General features: G+C 35.5%; 2 protein-coding genes across 2 annotated transcripts in view; one reads left to right on the forward strand and one right to left on the reverse strand.

Annotated features, from left to right (window-relative positions):
• trpc4apa (transient receptor potential cation channel, subfamily C, member 4 associated protein a) overlaps positions 1 to 11,806 on the forward strand; it is a 33,381-nt gene extending 21,575 nt beyond the window's left edge. Inside the window, exons 16-18 of the mRNA XM_061923875.2 lie at positions 2,861 to 2,973; positions 3,043 to 3,249; positions 11,130 to 11,806. Of these exons, the coding sequence (XP_061779859.1) occupies positions 2,861 to 2,973; positions 3,043 to 3,249; positions 11,130 to 11,267 (458 nt within the window). The 3' untranslated portion in view covers positions 11,268 to 11,806. The remainder of the gene's footprint in view (positions 1 to 2,860; positions 2,974 to 3,042; positions 3,250 to 11,129) is intronic.
• An 803-nt stretch (positions 11,807 to 12,609) lies between these two features.
• myh7ba (myosin, heavy chain 7B, cardiac muscle, beta a) overlaps positions 12,610 to 18,063 on the reverse strand; it is a 31,277-nt gene continuing 25,823 nt past the window's right edge. Inside the window, exons 39-44 of the mRNA XM_061923874.2 lie at positions 15,430 to 15,555; positions 15,192 to 15,362; positions 15,024 to 15,128; positions 14,537 to 14,632; positions 12,830 to 12,964; positions 12,610 to 12,756 (exon numbers count right to left, since the gene is read on the reverse strand). Coding sequence (XP_061779858.2) covers positions 12,745 to 12,756; positions 12,830 to 12,964; positions 14,537 to 14,632; positions 15,024 to 15,128; positions 15,192 to 15,362; positions 15,430 to 15,555 — 645 coding nt within the window. The 3' untranslated portion in view covers positions 12,610 to 12,744. The remainder of the gene's footprint in view (positions 12,757 to 12,829; positions 12,965 to 14,536; positions 14,633 to 15,023; positions 15,129 to 15,191; positions 15,363 to 15,429; positions 15,556 to 18,063) is intronic.

Below are 18,063 nucleotides of genomic sequence, written 5' to 3' on the forward strand. Positions count from 1 at the left end.
CTTGTTTACCATTCTTATCCTCTACGGCACAGGTGTTAAACTCAAGGCCAAATCTGGCCCGCCACGTTATTTTACGTGGCCCGCGAAAGCCTGGAAATAATATGCGTTAATAAAATGCTTAATCTTTTCATACTAAATATATTTGTTCTTTCCCTTTCCCTTTCCCTACTCAGTGGCCTAGTGGTTAGAGTGTCCGCCCTGAGATCGGTAGGTTGTGAGTTCAAACCCCGGCCGAGTCATACCAAAGACTATAAAAATGGGACCCATTACCTCCCTGCTTGGCACTCAGCATCAAGGGTTGGAATTGGGGGTTAAATCACCAAAATGATTCCCGGGCGCGGCCACCGCTGCTGCCCACTGCTCCCCTCACTTCCCAGGGGGTGATCAAGGGTGATGGGTCAAATGCAGAGAATAATCTCGCCACACCTAGTGTGTGTGTGACAATCATTGGTACTTTAACTTTTAACTTTTTTGACATTAAAAATCATGTATTGCATGTAATTGCATATCATTTCAAATTCAATATTATCAAAATCAAAATATTATATTATCATGTATTCCAAAAATATTTTTTGTTAAAATAAAGATAAATACTGTACTTAAATATCTGCTTGACTTATTATTTCAAAACAAATTATCAATCAAATTGTAGACTGTAGAATAGATTTGACAGTTACATTTTTTTACCAGTTTTTTTTTTTACCATAAAATCAACTTTGGTACTGTTTTTTTTCCATATACCGTACATTAAGACACTAAAACATTATAAAAAAAAACAAAAAAACATTAAAACATGATTTTGAAGTAAAAAAACAAACCTGGCAGCTCTGTTGCTCGAATTTTACCGCTAAAAACAGTGGTATTGTTTTCCATTCCATTTATTAAATTTTTTTATATGCTGTAAAAAAAAACCATTGCTTTTACTGTAAAATTCTGGTGACTGAGCTGCCAGTTTTTAAAGTAAAATGTTTATATATTTTTTTGCAGCTTATGTAAAAAAATATATTGTTAATATATTATATATATATATATATATATATATATATATATATATATATATATATATATATATATATATATATATATATATATATTCATATATTACTCATTGTTAAAAGTGGCCCTCTGAGGGCAACCATAACTGCGATGTGGCCCTTAATGAAAACGAGTTTGACACCCCTGCTCTACGGTCCTCCTTATACACACTGCACCTTTTGCAAGAAAACTGTTCATTTTTCTTCTTTCTTTTGTATCTCTAGTAATCTATATGTATTGTTGCATTTGAACAACTGTATTGTTGATAATAGAGGTAAATTATTGGTATTATTCATTATCAATAGTGCTATTTCTATTGGTATTTGTATTGCTCCATTTGTAGTGTAATAATGCTCATTTTCATTTCTGTATTATTTATTTCACTAACTGCTTTTTTGCTATCACTTTTACCACCATATTTGTACATATCGTATTTGCTGATGTTGCTCTATTGTTGTTGTTGTTGTTGTTATTGTTGTGTTTGCTGTTGTTGTTTTTGTCTCTCAGTCTTATCACCCTGTCTTCCTTTTTTTCGCTTTCTATCCCCTCCCGCTCTGGCCCGGCTGCACCAAATGATAATATAAATACATTTAATGAAGTCAAATGCAAATAAGGCAACAAGAGAAGTATCCCACACTTCTCTTTTGTAAAGTAAATTTGTACAGCCGATGTCGGTATCTACATCAACTATATGATTTGCCTGAGAAGGACAAAAAAAACAAAAAACAGTTCAATGGCAAATCTGAAAAAAAATGTCTGTTATGATGTTTGCTAATATTATATATATAATAATATATTACAGAGAGGCTTGTGGTGTATATAGTTAGTTTAACCATTTTGTTAAATGTGATTTTTTTTTTTAATAAGATATAAAATCTATAATATAGAATTTTATATTTAAATAATATATATATATATATATATATATATATGTATATATATATATATATAAAATATAGAATTCTATTCTATTCTTGGTGTTGGATTTGATCAAATAAATTTCCCCCAAAAATACGACTTATACTCTAGTGCGACTTATATGTTTTTTTTCCTTCTTTATTACGGTATGCATTTTTCGGCCGGTGCGGCTTATACTCCGGAGCGATTTATAATCCGAAAAATACGGTATATTCATATATTACTTATTGTTAAAAGTGGCCCTCTGAGGGCAACCATAACTTACATAACATAATAAAATAACATAAATAAATAATAATCAAATATATATTATATATTTATATAATATATCAATCTATAAATTCAAGAATAGAAAAATTAGTTAAATGTGCTCCAATGTGAAAGAGTAGTGAATGAAGTCATATACAAAGAATTCATTCTGGCCCTCTCATTTTTCTTTTTTTGTACTTTTTTGTCAGTATTGGATGTGAAATGTCTTAAATTATGTTCATTATGGTCTTAAAAAATGTCACTTGTTGAAACTTTCAGAGACCCTGCATTATTCATGTTGACATTGTTTATGTGGAAATTAGCTTTTCTATTTACGAACCCTGTTTAAGAACAAATTAAGTTCATAAATCGTACAAAAAATACGACCAGTCTCAGCTTTGCTGTCTGTGTCGCCATTAAGGTGAGGTTAGATTTTTTTTTTGGAGGCGCACATCAAATGCTGCTAGAAGGTTTGGAGGGGGAGGAGCGAGCTGGCGTGGCTGCCAGAGTCCCTCTATTGCTGTAGCATAGTTCAGCCTAATAGCTAAGTATGCAAAAAACATGAGACGTCTTGATGTGCTTTGTGTCAGTTTATATAATTTCACATAAGAAAACCTGACACAGTTTTTGCCTTAACTTTTGCGGCTGTGCTTCTTAGTGGTGGAGGTCCTGTCCGAGTGCTGCTTGCTGTCCTACATGGCCAAAGTAGAGAACAGACTCTCCTTCCTTTTTCGCCTGGTCAACATCATCAACGTGCAGACGCTCACACAGGTTTGCTCTGCAAGCGCGGCCCGTCTGCTTCCAATATCCCAAATAACTCCTCCTCTCTCCGCCCCTCAGGAGAACGTAAGCTGTTTGAACACCAGTTTGGTCATCCTCATGCTGGCCCGCAGAAAGGCCAAACTTCCCTTCTACCTTAGCGCCTTGCGGGAGAAGGAGCACGCCGAGAAGTACCCCGGCTGTCTGCTCAACAACTTCCGCAACCTCCTGCGCTTCTGGCAGTGTCACTACCTCAACAAGGACAAAGACAGCACCTGTCTGGAGAATGTGAGTACTGTACTACTCTCTCAAACAAACTCCCTACCTTTACCGTATGGATGGCAGACGGGGTTATTATAGGTCAGGGTTGTCCAAACTACGGCCCACCGACGGCTTCAGTTCCACCCGCGAGACGTCACAAGTTTATTAAGGAGTCAAGCTTGCGGGCTGCTTCAAGCCTAAAGAAGAACTGCCCTTTTTGGAATATTGCCTACCGTTTACAATCATTATGAAAGACATGACGACGGATGTATTTTTTTTAATGCATTCTATCTTGTAAATAAAAGTCTGCTTACAGTGGAGCCAACGGGAGGTCCTCTATTCCGCCCATAAAATCCAATAAATAACGATTCAAAAACCGCCAACAATACTCCATGTACATTTCATGACTTGAATATTAACCAGGTATTACTGGTATTGTTATTATAAGCGCTAACGCAGACTAACTATTAATAACGGCACCGTGATCACTACCGCGTGTCCCTATATTTACATCGAGTGTTCTGCTGCTTTCTCGCTTCCTCACTTGTGGAAGTTTATCGTAGATCATAAAGCATGCGTCTTACCTGGACAGAAGAAGTCTGAGTAGGTATTCCGTCAAGTTGGTTCACTTTGACAGCCAATTAGGACCCGAAAATGGCGTGAAAGACACAAAGACGCCTCCCACCTTGTTTCGTCGTGAGGATTATGAGACAATTTTCATCTAAATGGGAATATATGAACATCCCAGCAGTCCGCATCCTAATGACAGCAGACATTGTACAGTAAGTGATGTTTTATTATGTTTGTTGGCTCTCATGAAGTCTGCAGTGAGTACCGTATTTTACGGACTATAAGTCGCAGTTTTTTTCATAGTTTGGCCGGGGGTGCGACTTATACTCAGGAGCGATTTATGTATGAAATTATTAACACATTACCGTAAAATATCAAATAATATTATTTAGCTCATTCACGTAAGAGACTAGACGTATAAGATTTAGCGATTAGGAGTGACAGATTGTTTGGTAAACGTATAGCATGTTCTATATGTTATAGTTATTTGAATGACTCTTACCGTAATATGTTACGTTAACATACCAGGCACATTCTCAGTTGGTTATTTATGCCTCATATAACGTACACTTATTCAGCCTGTTGTTCACTATTCTTTATTTATTTTAAATTGCCTTTCAAATGTCTATTCTTGGTGTTGGGTTTTATCAAATAAATTTCCCCAAAAAATGCGACTTATACTCCAGTGCGACTTATATATGTTTTTTTTCCCTTCTTTATTATGCATTTTCGGCCGGTGCGACATATACTCCGGAGCGACTTATTCTCCAAAAAATACGGTAATAATCAGTGTAGAAGGAAAAAAAAAAAAGCAAACGTCGTGAAGCGTTTTTTTTTTCCTTAAAATGTTTAAAATATACGTAACTATTGAATGTTATTACATTACATTCATACTTACATCATGTAAATAAAGCCTCAATAGAACTGTTTTGATTTTTTTAAGGGCTTTACAGGCGGAATTGCGCGGTTTTCATAGATTCCATTATAAGTAAATGTTTGATCGCATTTATTTAATATTTAGAATGCAAAAAAAAACAACCAAAAACCCTTTTGTCTTCTTGTCTCTCATAATGATTGTCAACGATATTCAAAATTCCGTAAAAAGTGCAGTTCCCCTTTAACTTTAGGTATCTGTCAGTCTATTTGCCACAACTATGTCACCATCTTGGGGACATTTTCAGTAAATCAGGTCAATGACCATGAATTGGACTTTAAAGATTAGCAGTGGTGGTCATCTTGCCGTAAAAAGTAATTAGTTGCAGTTACCAACTACGTCTCCCAATAAGTGGAATAAATATTATATATATATATATATATATATATATATATATATATATATATATATATATATATATATATATATATATATATACATATATATATATAACCTCTTGTAGGTGATTATTACACATGATTATTATCACAGTTCATTTTAGATGTTTGTTAAACAACAGTTGTTGAACGCTCACCAGCTGCAACGTAAACACTGCTTTAAAAAAGTGTGTGGCAGCTGAAAGACAGACAACTGTTTGCTTGCAAGGGGAAGTCAAGGTTACTTAAAAAAAATATCAATCACATGAACATTTGACATAACTGTATACCTGACTTTGAATTAGTCATGTGATGCAGAAGGTCAGACTGGGACCAAAGTGCAGCACAAATGACTAGTGTGGTTGTAAGGCACCACCACCTGATGTATACCTGACTAGTGTAGTTGTAAGGCACCTCCACCTGATGTATACCTGACTAGTGTAGTTGTAAGGCACCACCATCTGATGACATTTTCAGTGTGCTGTGGACATGGAAGTAATCCCATTACAGTAGAATATCGAAAACAGGAAGTCAATAAGGGCTGCTTATAAAATATTAGACATATTCATATTTTAACTTAGTATCAATCTTTTTTGTATCAAGAAGAATGCATTTTGTGGTGTTAGAGAAGATGTGTTGGACCCTCTTAAAAATGTTTCTTTTCATTTTTTTAATTACTATCCTTATTTCTATACCACTAATATTTGTACTACAATTAATATTCTTATTACTATTTTTTAGTACTACTATAATTCCAATGATTTACTTTTACTCTTTTTATTTAGCACTACTATATTAAAATTTGTCTTTACTAATAACATGAATGTTTTTATTCAGTCTGACTAATGTTTTATTTTTTACTTCTAATATTTTCTTTAATACAACTATAATTCTAATTAGTCTTTACTAATAATACTAATGTTATTATTCAGTCCTACTAATATTCTAATTATTTAATTCTAATGTTTTCTTTAGTACAACTATAATTCTAATTAGTCTTTACTACTAATATTATTTACTACTACTATAATTCTAATTAGTCTTTACTAATAATGCTAATGTTATTATTCAGACCTACTAATATTCTAATTATTTAATTCTAATGTTTTCTTTAGTACAACTATAATTCTAATTGGTCTTTACTACTAATATTATTATTCTTTAGTACTACCGTACTATAATTCAGATTATTCTTTACTCTTCCTATGATTATCTGTAATTAGTACTTGTATAGAGTGGGTACAGAAAGTATTCACATCCCTTTTACATTTTTCACTCTTTTGATTGATTGATTGATATATTTTTATTTCAAATATGCATAAAAACAAGAGCAAACCTGATCCAATACAGTACTATAGCCTTAACAGACATTATAACAAAATGAAAACAATGGAAAAGAAAAAACAAAAACAAATGAGCATTGGACTTTTTTTTTTTTTTTTTTTTTTTTTAACATATTTGAAAAGGAGTGAGAAGAAGTTTACACTTATTTAATCCCACCCCCTTTCTTTAAATCATAAATTACTCTGAGCTAGAACTACCTGTTCACTCAATGTACAAACTTAATGAACTTGTATATACATAAATTATAGATATATACATACATATGCATACTACACACATACATAGCCACACCATTACCACTAGTGATCATGGAAATGGTATGATGCCACCACAGCAACACCACTGCCTCAATGGGCAGCCCGACACTCTTCTGTAACATAAACAAGCCAATATCAAAGCCCTTCTTCATCTCTGTACCTCTGGAATACCATGTACCTATACTTCTTTTTAAACTGGTTTATGTTTGGACATTGCTTTAACTCCACATTCAAACCATTCCATAATTTCACTCCACAAATTGAAATACAAAAACTTTTAATGGTCGTTCTATAACTAAGCATTTTGAAATTTAAATTCCCCCTTAAATTATAACCGCCCTCTCGTGTGCTGAACAATTTTTGAATGCTTCCTGGGAGTTTATTTATTTTGGCTTTATACATTATTTGTGCAGTTTGATACAAAATAATATCATTAAATTTTAATATTTTTGACTGTAAGAATAGTGAGTGAGTATGGTCCAGATATCCAACCTTGTTGATGATGCGTACAGCTCTTTTCTGAAGTGTAGTTATTGAATTTAATGAGCTTTTATAATTATTCCCCCAGACTTCCACACAGTAGGTTAAGTATGGTAAAACTAATGAACAGTAAAGAATGTGGAGTGATTTGTGATCCAGAACCTGCTTTGCTTTATTTATTACTGAGATGCTTCTTGACAGCTTAGATTGTACATGTTTTATATGTGATTTCCAGTTAATTTGATCGTCAATTGTAACTCCAAGGAATTTTATTTCAAAAACCCTTTCAATATCCACCCCATCTATTTGTATCTGCACCCTTGTTTCACGTGTCCTCTTTCCAAACAGCATTAACTTAGTCTTAGTCAGGTTTAATGACAATTTATTGTAGTCAAACCAAGTTTTTAGTTTACTCATTTCTTCCATAATGACTTCTTGCAATTGATTTAAGTCATCCCCTGAGCAAAAAATATCAGTGTCATCAGCAAATAACACTAATTTCAATAATGTAGACACTTTACATATATCATTGATATATAGGATGAACAGTTTTGGCCCCAACACTGACCCCTGGGGGACACCACAAGCAATATCCAAACACGATGAACAGCAATCCCCCAACTTCACAAACTGTTGTCTCTTATTTAAATAACTTTTAAGCCAATCTAGTACAACTCCCCTAATTCCATACTTTTCCATTTTATTGATTAATATATCGTGGTTAATTGTGTCAAATGCTTTTTTTAGATCAATAAATATTCCCATTGCATATTGTTTCTTTTCTATGGCATTTGTGATTTCCTCTATTGTTTCAACTATTGCCATTGATGTAGATCTGTTTGATCTAAACCCATATTGACAGTCAGAGAGTAATTTATGTTTTTCTATAAATGCATCTAACCTGTTATTAAATAGTTTTTCTAATATTTTAGAGAATTGTGGAAGTAAAGAGACGGGTCTATAGTTTGTGAAGTGGTGCTTGCTCCCAGTTTTAAACAGAGGTATAACTTTAGCTATTTTCATTTCATTTGGAAATGCGCCGGTTTGAAATGACAAATTACAGATATATGTTAATGGTTTTGATATCCCTGTAATGACCTTTTTTACCAATGCCATACTAATGTCATTGGAGTCAGTGGACATTTTGTTCTTACATTTGTTTACAATATCCAACACTTCTTCTTCACCCACTGCATTTAAAAACATAGAATTGGGATTTCTCTCCAACAATCCCTCCATATTTTTACCAGTTGTCCGTGGATCTGGGATTTTTTTTGCAAGTTCGGGTCCAATACTTACAAAGAATTTATTGAAGGCATTAGCCACATCTTCCATATTATCATTTTCTTTACCATCATTCGTGAAATACGTTGGATAGTTAATTGAAGAGGTACTGTTTCTTATAATACTGTTTAATAAATTCCATATTCCTTTGATATTGTTTTTATTATCATCTAGTAATTTCTTATAATACTCTCTCTTATTTGACCTTATAATATGAGTTAATTTGTTTTTATATTTTTTATATTTATTTTCTGCTTCTTTTGTTTTCAATCTTATAAATTCTCTGTAAAGAGTGTTTTTCTTTTTGCAAGCATTTTGCAATCCCTTTGTGATCCAAGGACAATTAGTATATTTTCTTTTACTGGTGCATTCTTTTATTGGGCAATTTTTATCATATACTGACCTAAATATTCTCAAGAATATATTGTAAGCGCTATTAACATCACCATTTTCATAAATTACATCCCAATTCTGCTCCAGTAAATCATGTTTAAATGAACTAATAGATTCCTCTGATCTCGTTCTTCTGTATTGGGTTGGCTTTTCTATTTTTTTTGTCCTGTAGTTTCCATTAAATATCAGAAAAACTGGGAGGTGGTCAGTGATATCTTTGATCAATAGCCCACTTACGGTCTTATTCTCAATATCATTAGTGAATATGTTGTCGATTAGAGTGGCAGAGTGGGACGTAATTCGACTGGGTCTGGTGATTTTGGGATATAGACTCATACTGTACATTGTGTCAATGAAATTATCTATATCATTATTTTTACTGGGATTTAACATGTCAATATTAAAGTCTCCACAAATGAAGACAGCTTTATTAACATTACTCTTCTTTGAAAACAAGCATTCCATCCATCTTTGTTTCATTGCAGCCATTTGCTAAAATCAAAAAGTTCATTTTATTTCTCACTTCCCCTCAACCTGATGGATGTAGAGAGGTGCTGCAAAGAGGAAATGGGTGAAAGTGCCCAAACATAGGTGTGCCAAACTTGTGGCATAGTATTGAAAAAAGACTTGAGGCTGTAATTGCTGCCAACAAAGTATTGAGCAATGGCTGTGCATGTGATTTTTTTAATTTTTTTATTATTGATACCCATACATACATACATACATACATTTTCTACCGCTTGTCCCTTTCGGGGTCGCAGGGGGTGCTGGAGCCTATCTCAGCTGCATTCGGGCGGAAGGCGGTGTACACCCTGGACAAGTCGCCCCATTTGCAAAAAATTCTTATTTTGTCCGGTTTTTTTTTTGTGTCAAGATGGGGGGCTGAGAAATAAAATGAACTTTTTGGATTTTGGCAAATTGCTGCAATGAAACGGAGTGAAACATTTAAAGGGGTCTTGAGTAGCCACTGTGATTCAAATTGTTCTGGACTTCTACTAGTTTTCTTTAGAACTGCCAGAATTCAAAGTATTTTTTTGCTTTTAATATAATTTTTCTGTAGTACCACTATAGTTGTAATTATTCTTTACTAATAATATTATCATTCTTTAATACTATCATTTAAATTATTTTTATTACTTTTCTTTAAAACTACTCTATTTCTAATTTTGTTTTTTTACTACTAACATATTATTCTTTAGTACTGCCAGAATTCAAAGTATTTTTTTTGCTTTTAATATAATTTTTCTGTAGTACTACTATAGTTATAATTACTTTTTACTAATAATATTGTTATAATTCTTTAATACTATCATTTAAATTATTTTTATTACTTTTCTTTAAAACTACTCTATTTCTAATTATTTTTTACTACTAACATATTATTCTTTAGTACTGCCAGAATTCAAAGTATTTTTTTGCTTTTAATATAATTTTTCTGTAGTACTACTATAGTCATAATTATTTTTTACTAATATTGTTATCATTCTTTAATACTATCATTTAAATTATTATTTGTATTACTTTTCTTTAATGGTACTCTATTTCTAATTATTTTTTTACTACTAACATATTATTCTTTAGTACTGCCAGAATTCAAAGTATTTTTTTGCTTTTAATATCATTTTTCTGTAGTACTACTATAGTTATAATTACTTTTTACGAATAATATTGTTATCATTCTTTAATACTATCATTTAAATTATTATTTGTATTACTTTTCTTTAATACTACCCTATTTCTAATATTTTTTTACTACTAACTTATTCTTTAGTACTACTATAATTAAAATATTTTTGACTTCTAATATTTTACTTTAGTACTACTGACACTCAAATTATTTTTAGACTTCTATTTTTTGTAGTACTACTTGTACTTATTCTTTACAACTATTATTTATTACTATTCTTTAGTATTATTATAATTTTAATTATTCCTTACTATTATTTAGTACAACTATAACTCTAATTATTCTTTACGTCTAAGAGTATTAATGTTCTTAAGTACTAACTTTAATTATTCTTTACTTCTAATATTTTTCTTTTTAGTACTACTACATTTACTATTATTATTATTATTTTGGCAAATAAATCACCAACGTACGGAATCTTGTGAGCGTGTGTCCGGGTGATGTGTCATGTTCATCTTTTACATGGAACATGTTGCAAAAAGACTGGAAATGAACTGAACTTATTTCATTGAACACTTTTGGTGGTGGTGTTGTTGATGATGAAGTGATGAGAAAGTGAAAATGTATTTTCCTCTCCTCAGAGCTCCTGCATCCCCTTCAGCTACTGGAAGGAGACGGTGTCGGTGCTTCTTGGCTCTGACAGGACTTCTCTGTGTGCGATAGCCAGCTACATCGACGAGCCCTTTATGGATCTGGACAGAGACCTGCTGGAAGATTGACCAGCGGCGTGCGGACCGTGTGCGACGCCGCTGCGGACTCCACTGAGCCGCGCCATCGTGGCACCTCGGAGCTCACATGTCTGCCGTGCGCTTCTTCACACAGAGGCCGGCGCCCGGCCTCCATTTTGTCTCTTAAGTGGTCTGCAAAGGACGCACACGCCCCTCACTAACGTGACAATGTATGGACCTTCTGGGAATGACGCCTGCGTTGGTTGTTTGCTTTAGTTGGAATCAAAATAGAGCTTTTTTTATATTAATCTTTACAAAATTCTATAGTGGGGAAAAAGTTCTATTCAGCAAAATCGACCCGGCCTCTGCTCCCTCAGCACGCCTCCACGGCCTCACCAAGGAAATAGACTCTTCTCAGCGATCCTCATTTCCTGTTTCTCCAACTAATAATCGGTGCTTTCTGGCTCAGAACAATTGTTTGCTTGTTATGTGCACACGTCCACACCTCATCTAACATCCTTCATCCTGGGTACTTTTTCATCCATCTGTTGAAAACTGGCTTTTAGCTGTAGAATAAAACATTGCACACATCAATTTGTTTTTATTGTTTATTACACGTTTGTCGATTAAACCATCATAATTGTAACCGTTTGTATGCTTTGGGAAGAGAATAAACTATGCAGGCACTCGAGCTTTTAGTTGAGACATTTGATTTGTTCTTTGTTCCAGCGACAATCTTGTCAGCGCGACGGCTCTTTTGGTGATTGGGTTGCGAGGGGAAGTGGCATTAAAGACGCCGAGTGTGCAGCTGTTGATGGACGCTGCGGGCTTGTGATGAAATGAATGAGCTACCTCACTGCACCGTTTAGAAAAGGACACTTGTGTCTCCCAACATGTCACACTTGGGTGAATGTATGACATTTTTACACGCCTCGCGCACACCCTTTAAACGCCCAAACGTTCTCTTTGCATCGGCTATCACTCAGCATGTCTTAACGTGATGGTGCTTGTGTGCTTTGTAGTGACTTTCATTCAAGTATCGCAGACGTGTCCTCGATGACTGCCGCTGGATGGATGTTTGCCTGTATGTGCTTGATGTTTCCAATACGCCTTAGATTGAAGAAGTGATGGGGGAGGAAGCTCCAATCTTTAATCATGCATAGTGAGAATGTTGCATTTCCCACTATTTGATGTAATATTCAGCACAATGGAGGACATTTGCACATATTCCAATTGGTCCTACTCACATGCAGGGAGACTTTTCTTTCTCACTGAAACGACACTCACAGGGTGTTGATTACCACACGTTTAGTCGTACAAACTGAATAACGCTGTTTGACTTCTGTAACCAACCTATCCAATATTGGTGTTGAGCTTCATTTTCCTTTGTCCAATAAAGTCCATTCTTTAGAGTTATTGTGGGATTCTTCTAGCATAAGTTCACACACACAAACACACGCCAAAGTTCCAAGTCGTCGTTCAAGCCAGCTGTTGCAGCTGTTTGTGACGTCTGCATGCAGCCTCGCCGTCACTCAGGGAGCTGAAAACACATGAACTTTTGTCAAAATGACAATGGTTTGGTTCGACGTGATGAAGGAATAAGCCCCGCCCACCTTGCTGCCTTGGTCTCGTGTGCGGACGCGCAGCTTGTTGACTTGAGATTCGGCCGTGTCAGCTCGCTCTGCCGCATCGTCCAGCTCATGTTGGAGCTTCCTGTACTTGGCCAAGTTGGTATTGGCCTGCTCCTCCTGGCCACGCAAACCAAACAGGACTTTTATTTTGGCGTTGGAGCAAAGCACAACACTTGTCCATGCAAACTGGCACAAATGAAGAAAGGGGATTGAAAACTACCACTGCTGACTCGGGGAATTTATTTAAATGAGAACCAAAATATAGTGTGGCGGCCAACCGGCTGAAGTATGGCTAAAATACATTTTCTTTCTTTAGAAAAGCACAACAAAAGACTTGTTTTGACTGTATGGAACTTGTGAATGTGATATTTCATTTTAAGCAATGTAAAATAACATCTTCTCTGATTTGGCATCAACATTTGCAAAGAAGAGAGATTAGTTCCAGCTGCAATAACACCCCTTCTCTCTAAGTACCATTGTTTACTAGCAACAAAAGCCAATAAACTAAATTGTAACATATACATATATACATCGGTACATACATATATTTATTAGGGCTGCATCTAACGATTAATTTGATAATCGATTAATCTGTCGATTATTACTTCGATTAATCGATTAATAATCGGATAAAAGAGACAAACTACATTTCTATCCTTTCCAGTATTTTATTGGGAAAAAAAACAGCATACTGGCACCATACCTTTTTTGATTATTGTTTCTCAGCTGTTTGTAAATGTTGCAGTTTATAAATAAAGGTTTATAAAAATAAAAAAATTAAAACAAATAAATAAAAAGGCCTCTGCGCATGCGCATAGCATAGATCCAATGAATCGATGACTAAATTAATCGGCAACTATTTTTATAATTGATTTTAATCGATAAGTTGTTGCAGCCCTAATATTTATACACACGCACATACATATGTACAAATACATACATATACATTTATATAAAATCCCACCCTCAAAAAATATATAGTATCAAATATACCACTACTAAATTAATATGGTTTGCATTTTATTATTAGTTTTATTTATCATTGTTTTTGCGCATTTGATATTCTATAGAAAATAGGGAACACTATGAAAAAGGATTTGACAGAAAAGAGAAAAAGTTGACATATTGGATGTTTGAATAAGATATCACACTGGCAGTTTGAAATATAGTTGGCATGTCTTGGAAGTAAATGACATCAAAGAAGCCCTTATACTGAAAACTGTGGACATCCGGATGAAGTAGAGGTGTGTGTGTGTGTGTGTGTGTGTGTGTGTACGCATGAATGTCCATAAGGAGGACACAAATATATGTACAGTAGATATGCAAAACATACACCTTCAGAATAAAAGCAACGCCGCTTTTTTAAATGCACGCATGAAGTAATATACGTTTATTTTTTCAATTTGCTGAACCTACACATAAGGAGTTATTTAATACTACATTATGACAAATAAACAAATATTTATAGTGCTGTCCTTTTCCATTGTTCTGTTTTTTTTACTTCCTGTCTGACTGGCATATGATTATTCTTTTCATTGGCTCATTGGCGCAGTTGGAAATAAACTCTGCCTAGCAACAAGTGGAAGAAAAGTGTTTTAGCCACTCAGAAACAGCAGTACATGTTTTATTATTGTTCTAAAAATGGACTAAATGAGTTAAAAAAACAAAACAAAACAAAAAAACACTCACCGCTTCCTCAGACTGTCTTTTGTAACTCTTGACTTTCATCTGCAGCTTGTCAATGAGATCCTGCAGGCGCAACACACTCTTCTTGTCCTCCTCGCCCTTCACACACACACACACACACACACACACACACACACACACACACACACACACACACACACACACACACACACACACACACACACACACACACACACACACACACACACACAGATTGTAAATAATGTAAATAATTCAATGTATATACTCTGATGATTAACTTGTGTGATGACTGTATTATGCGGACAGTATATATGAATCAATTTAAGTGGACCCTGACTTAAACAAGTTGAAAAACTTAATCGGGTGTTACCATTGAGTGGTCAATTGTACGAAATATGTACTGTACTGTGCGATCTACTAATAAAAGTCTCAATCAATCAATCAAAAACACACACAAAACAGGGTGAGACAAAACAAAGTGTCGTATACGTGCCAACAAGTGAACTACCTGATAGGACAACTCTTTGACTCTTCTCTCGTATTTGCGTACGGTCTTCTGCTGCTCTTGGTTTCTCTTCTGCTCCGCGTCCAGTTCGTTCTCCAGTTCTTTCACCTAGGAGGAAAATGCTGAGTCAGCTCCTTGCACAAGCATTCATTCTGACACACAAGTTCTCACCCTGGACTCCAACTTCTGGACTTGCTTTTTGCCTCCCTTCAGAGCGATCTGCTCGGCCTCGTCCAGACGCAGCTGCAGGTCCTTGATGGTCTGCTCCATGTTCCTTTTCATCCTCTCCAGATGGCCGCTGGTGTCTTGCTCCTTCTTCAGCTCCTCTGCCATCATGGCCGCCTGCAAGGACACGCCATGGCGGTTATCTGGGGGCGTGGCTCCTCCTCGTGCTCAGTGTGCGCCTCACATCAGTGATGGCCTTCTTGGCCTTCTCCTCTGCATTGCGACACTCCTGCACCGCGTCGTCCACCTCGTTGGACAGCGTGGAGAGATCACCTTCCAGCTTCTTCTTCTGGTTGATCAGACTCGTGTTCTGGAGCACAAAAGTTCGTGTTCATTTACATAATATTGTTGTTTTTTTTTGGTTAATTTTGAACACTTTAACATTCACACAGTGCACAATCAAAATTAAGAAAACATTTTCAAATAATATAAATATATAAAATTAGAGATGTTCGATAATATCGGACTGCCGATATTATCGGCCGATGAATGCTTTAAAATGTAATATCGGAAATTATCGGTATCTGTTTCAAAAAGTAAAATGTATGACTTTTTAAAATGCCGCTGTGTACACGGACGTAGGGAGAAGTACAGAGCGCCAATAAACCTTTGCGTGCCGGCCCAATCAAATAATATCTACGGCTTTTCACACACACAAGTGAATGCCACACATACTTGGTCAACAGCCATACAGGTCACACTGAGGGTGGCCGTATAAACAACTTTAACACTGTTACAAATATGCGCTACACTGTGAACCCACACCAAACAAGAATGACAAACACATTTCGGGGGAACATCTGCACCGTAACACAACAGAACAAATACCCAGAACCCCTTGCAGCACTAACTCTTCCAAGACGCTACAATATACCCCCTAAACCCCCCTCCCCAACCCCTCAACCTCCTCATGTCCCAAATTCCAAGCTGCTGTTTTGAGGCATGTTAAAAAAAAGATGCACTTTGTGACTTCAGTAATGAATATGGCATTTCTTTCCATAACTTGAGTTGATTTATTTTGGAAAACCTTGTTACGTTGTGTAATGCATCCAGCGGGGCATCACAACAAAATTAGGCATAATAATGTGTTAATTCCACGACTGTGTATATCGGTATCGGTTGATGTCGGAGTCGGTAATTAAGAGTTGGACAATATCGGAATATCGGCAAAAAAGCCATTATCGGACATCTCTAGAACAAACACATTCTGAAAATATTACAGAAAAAATATAGAAAAAATACCCGCAGCGGTAAAGATTAGATCCATGAAGGAGAGAAGAAAGTGAATGAATGTTTATAACTAAATGAATTCGGATAAGCGGAAGAGGATGGATGGATGGATGGAATTTACATGTGCATAAAAATTAGTTTTCTTTCGTATTATTTTTTATGAATTAATTTAATGCATTACATACTATACATTACCTTTTGCACTATATTAATCTATATTATTATGTGTTGTCAACATTGTACTTTTTTATGTCATTGCCTGAAATAAATAAATAATGAATGAAATGAAATGAAATACAAGGCCATCTGCTCAGTGGCCTTGTGGTTAGAGTGTCCGCCCTGAGATCTGTAGGTTGTGAGTTCAAACCCCGGCCAGGTCATACCAAAGACTATAAAAATGGGACCCATTACCTCCCTGCTTGGCACTCAGCATCAAGGGTTGGAATTGGGGGTTAAATCACCAAAAATGATTCCCGGGCGCGGCACCGCTGCTGCCCACTGCTCCCCACTGCTCCCCTCACCTCCCAGGGGGTGAACAAGGGGATGGGTCAAATGCAGAGGACAAATTTCACCACACCTTGTGTGTGTGTGACAATCATTGGTACTTTAACTTTAAGTAACGTTTATGACAGCCTTTTTCCAAAACACAATATACAATGTGATAACGGGATAATGCATACATTTAGCATTTGTTTTCAAAACGGTTACAAAAAAGTGGGACCCCAAAAATTTACTGTGTGGGACCCCATTTTTATGACTTGATGGTGTCCCCGGGACCCCATTTTGAAAATTCCTAGCGCAAACACTGATGGATTAATGGTACGTGCAAAACAGCAGCAGGCGGCTGTGGCCTGCGGGCCGGTTCTAATACTACCGTATTTTTCGGACTATAAGTCGCAGTTTTTTTCATAGTTTGGCCGGGCTCCAGTGCGACTTATATATGTTTTATTCCTTCTTTATTATGCATTTTCTGCAGGTGCGACTTATACTCCGGTGCGACTTATACTCCGAAAAATACGGTAATCGCATATCACCCCGGGGGCCATAGATAATTCATTCGCGAGCTGGATCTGGCCCGCGGGCGTTGACTTTGACACATAGGATTTAGTGTATGAATTAGGGCTGCAACTAACAACTAATTTGATAATCGATTAATCTGTCGATTATCACTTTGATTAATCGATTAATAATCGGATAAAAAAGACAAACTACATTTCTATCCTTTCCAGTATTTTATTGGAAAAAAAACCCAGCATACTGGCACCATACTTATTTTGATTATTGTTTCGCAGCTGTTTGTAAATGTTGCAGTTTTTAAATAAAGGTTTAGAAAAAATAAATAAATAAATAAATAAAAAAGCCTCTGCGCATAGCATAGATCCAACGAATCGATGACTAAATTAATCGCCAACTATTTTTATAATCGATTTTAATCGATTAGTTGTTGCAGCCCGAGTATGAATAAGAAGGTTTTTATACTCTTTGAATAATGAAGGACTTTCATGTCCTGTTTGTATTGTATTGTCAAATAACTGCCAGTGTAAAGAATTGGACATTGAAACAAAACATAACCCCTCTTAGGAAAAAT

Source organism: Nerophis lumbriciformis, linkage group LG28 (assembly GCF_033978685.3).
Source record: "Nerophis lumbriciformis linkage group LG28, RoL_Nlum_v2.1, whole genome shotgun sequence".
Classification (NCBI taxonomy): Eukaryota; Metazoa; Chordata; class Actinopteri; order Syngnathiformes; family Syngnathidae; genus Nerophis; species Nerophis lumbriciformis.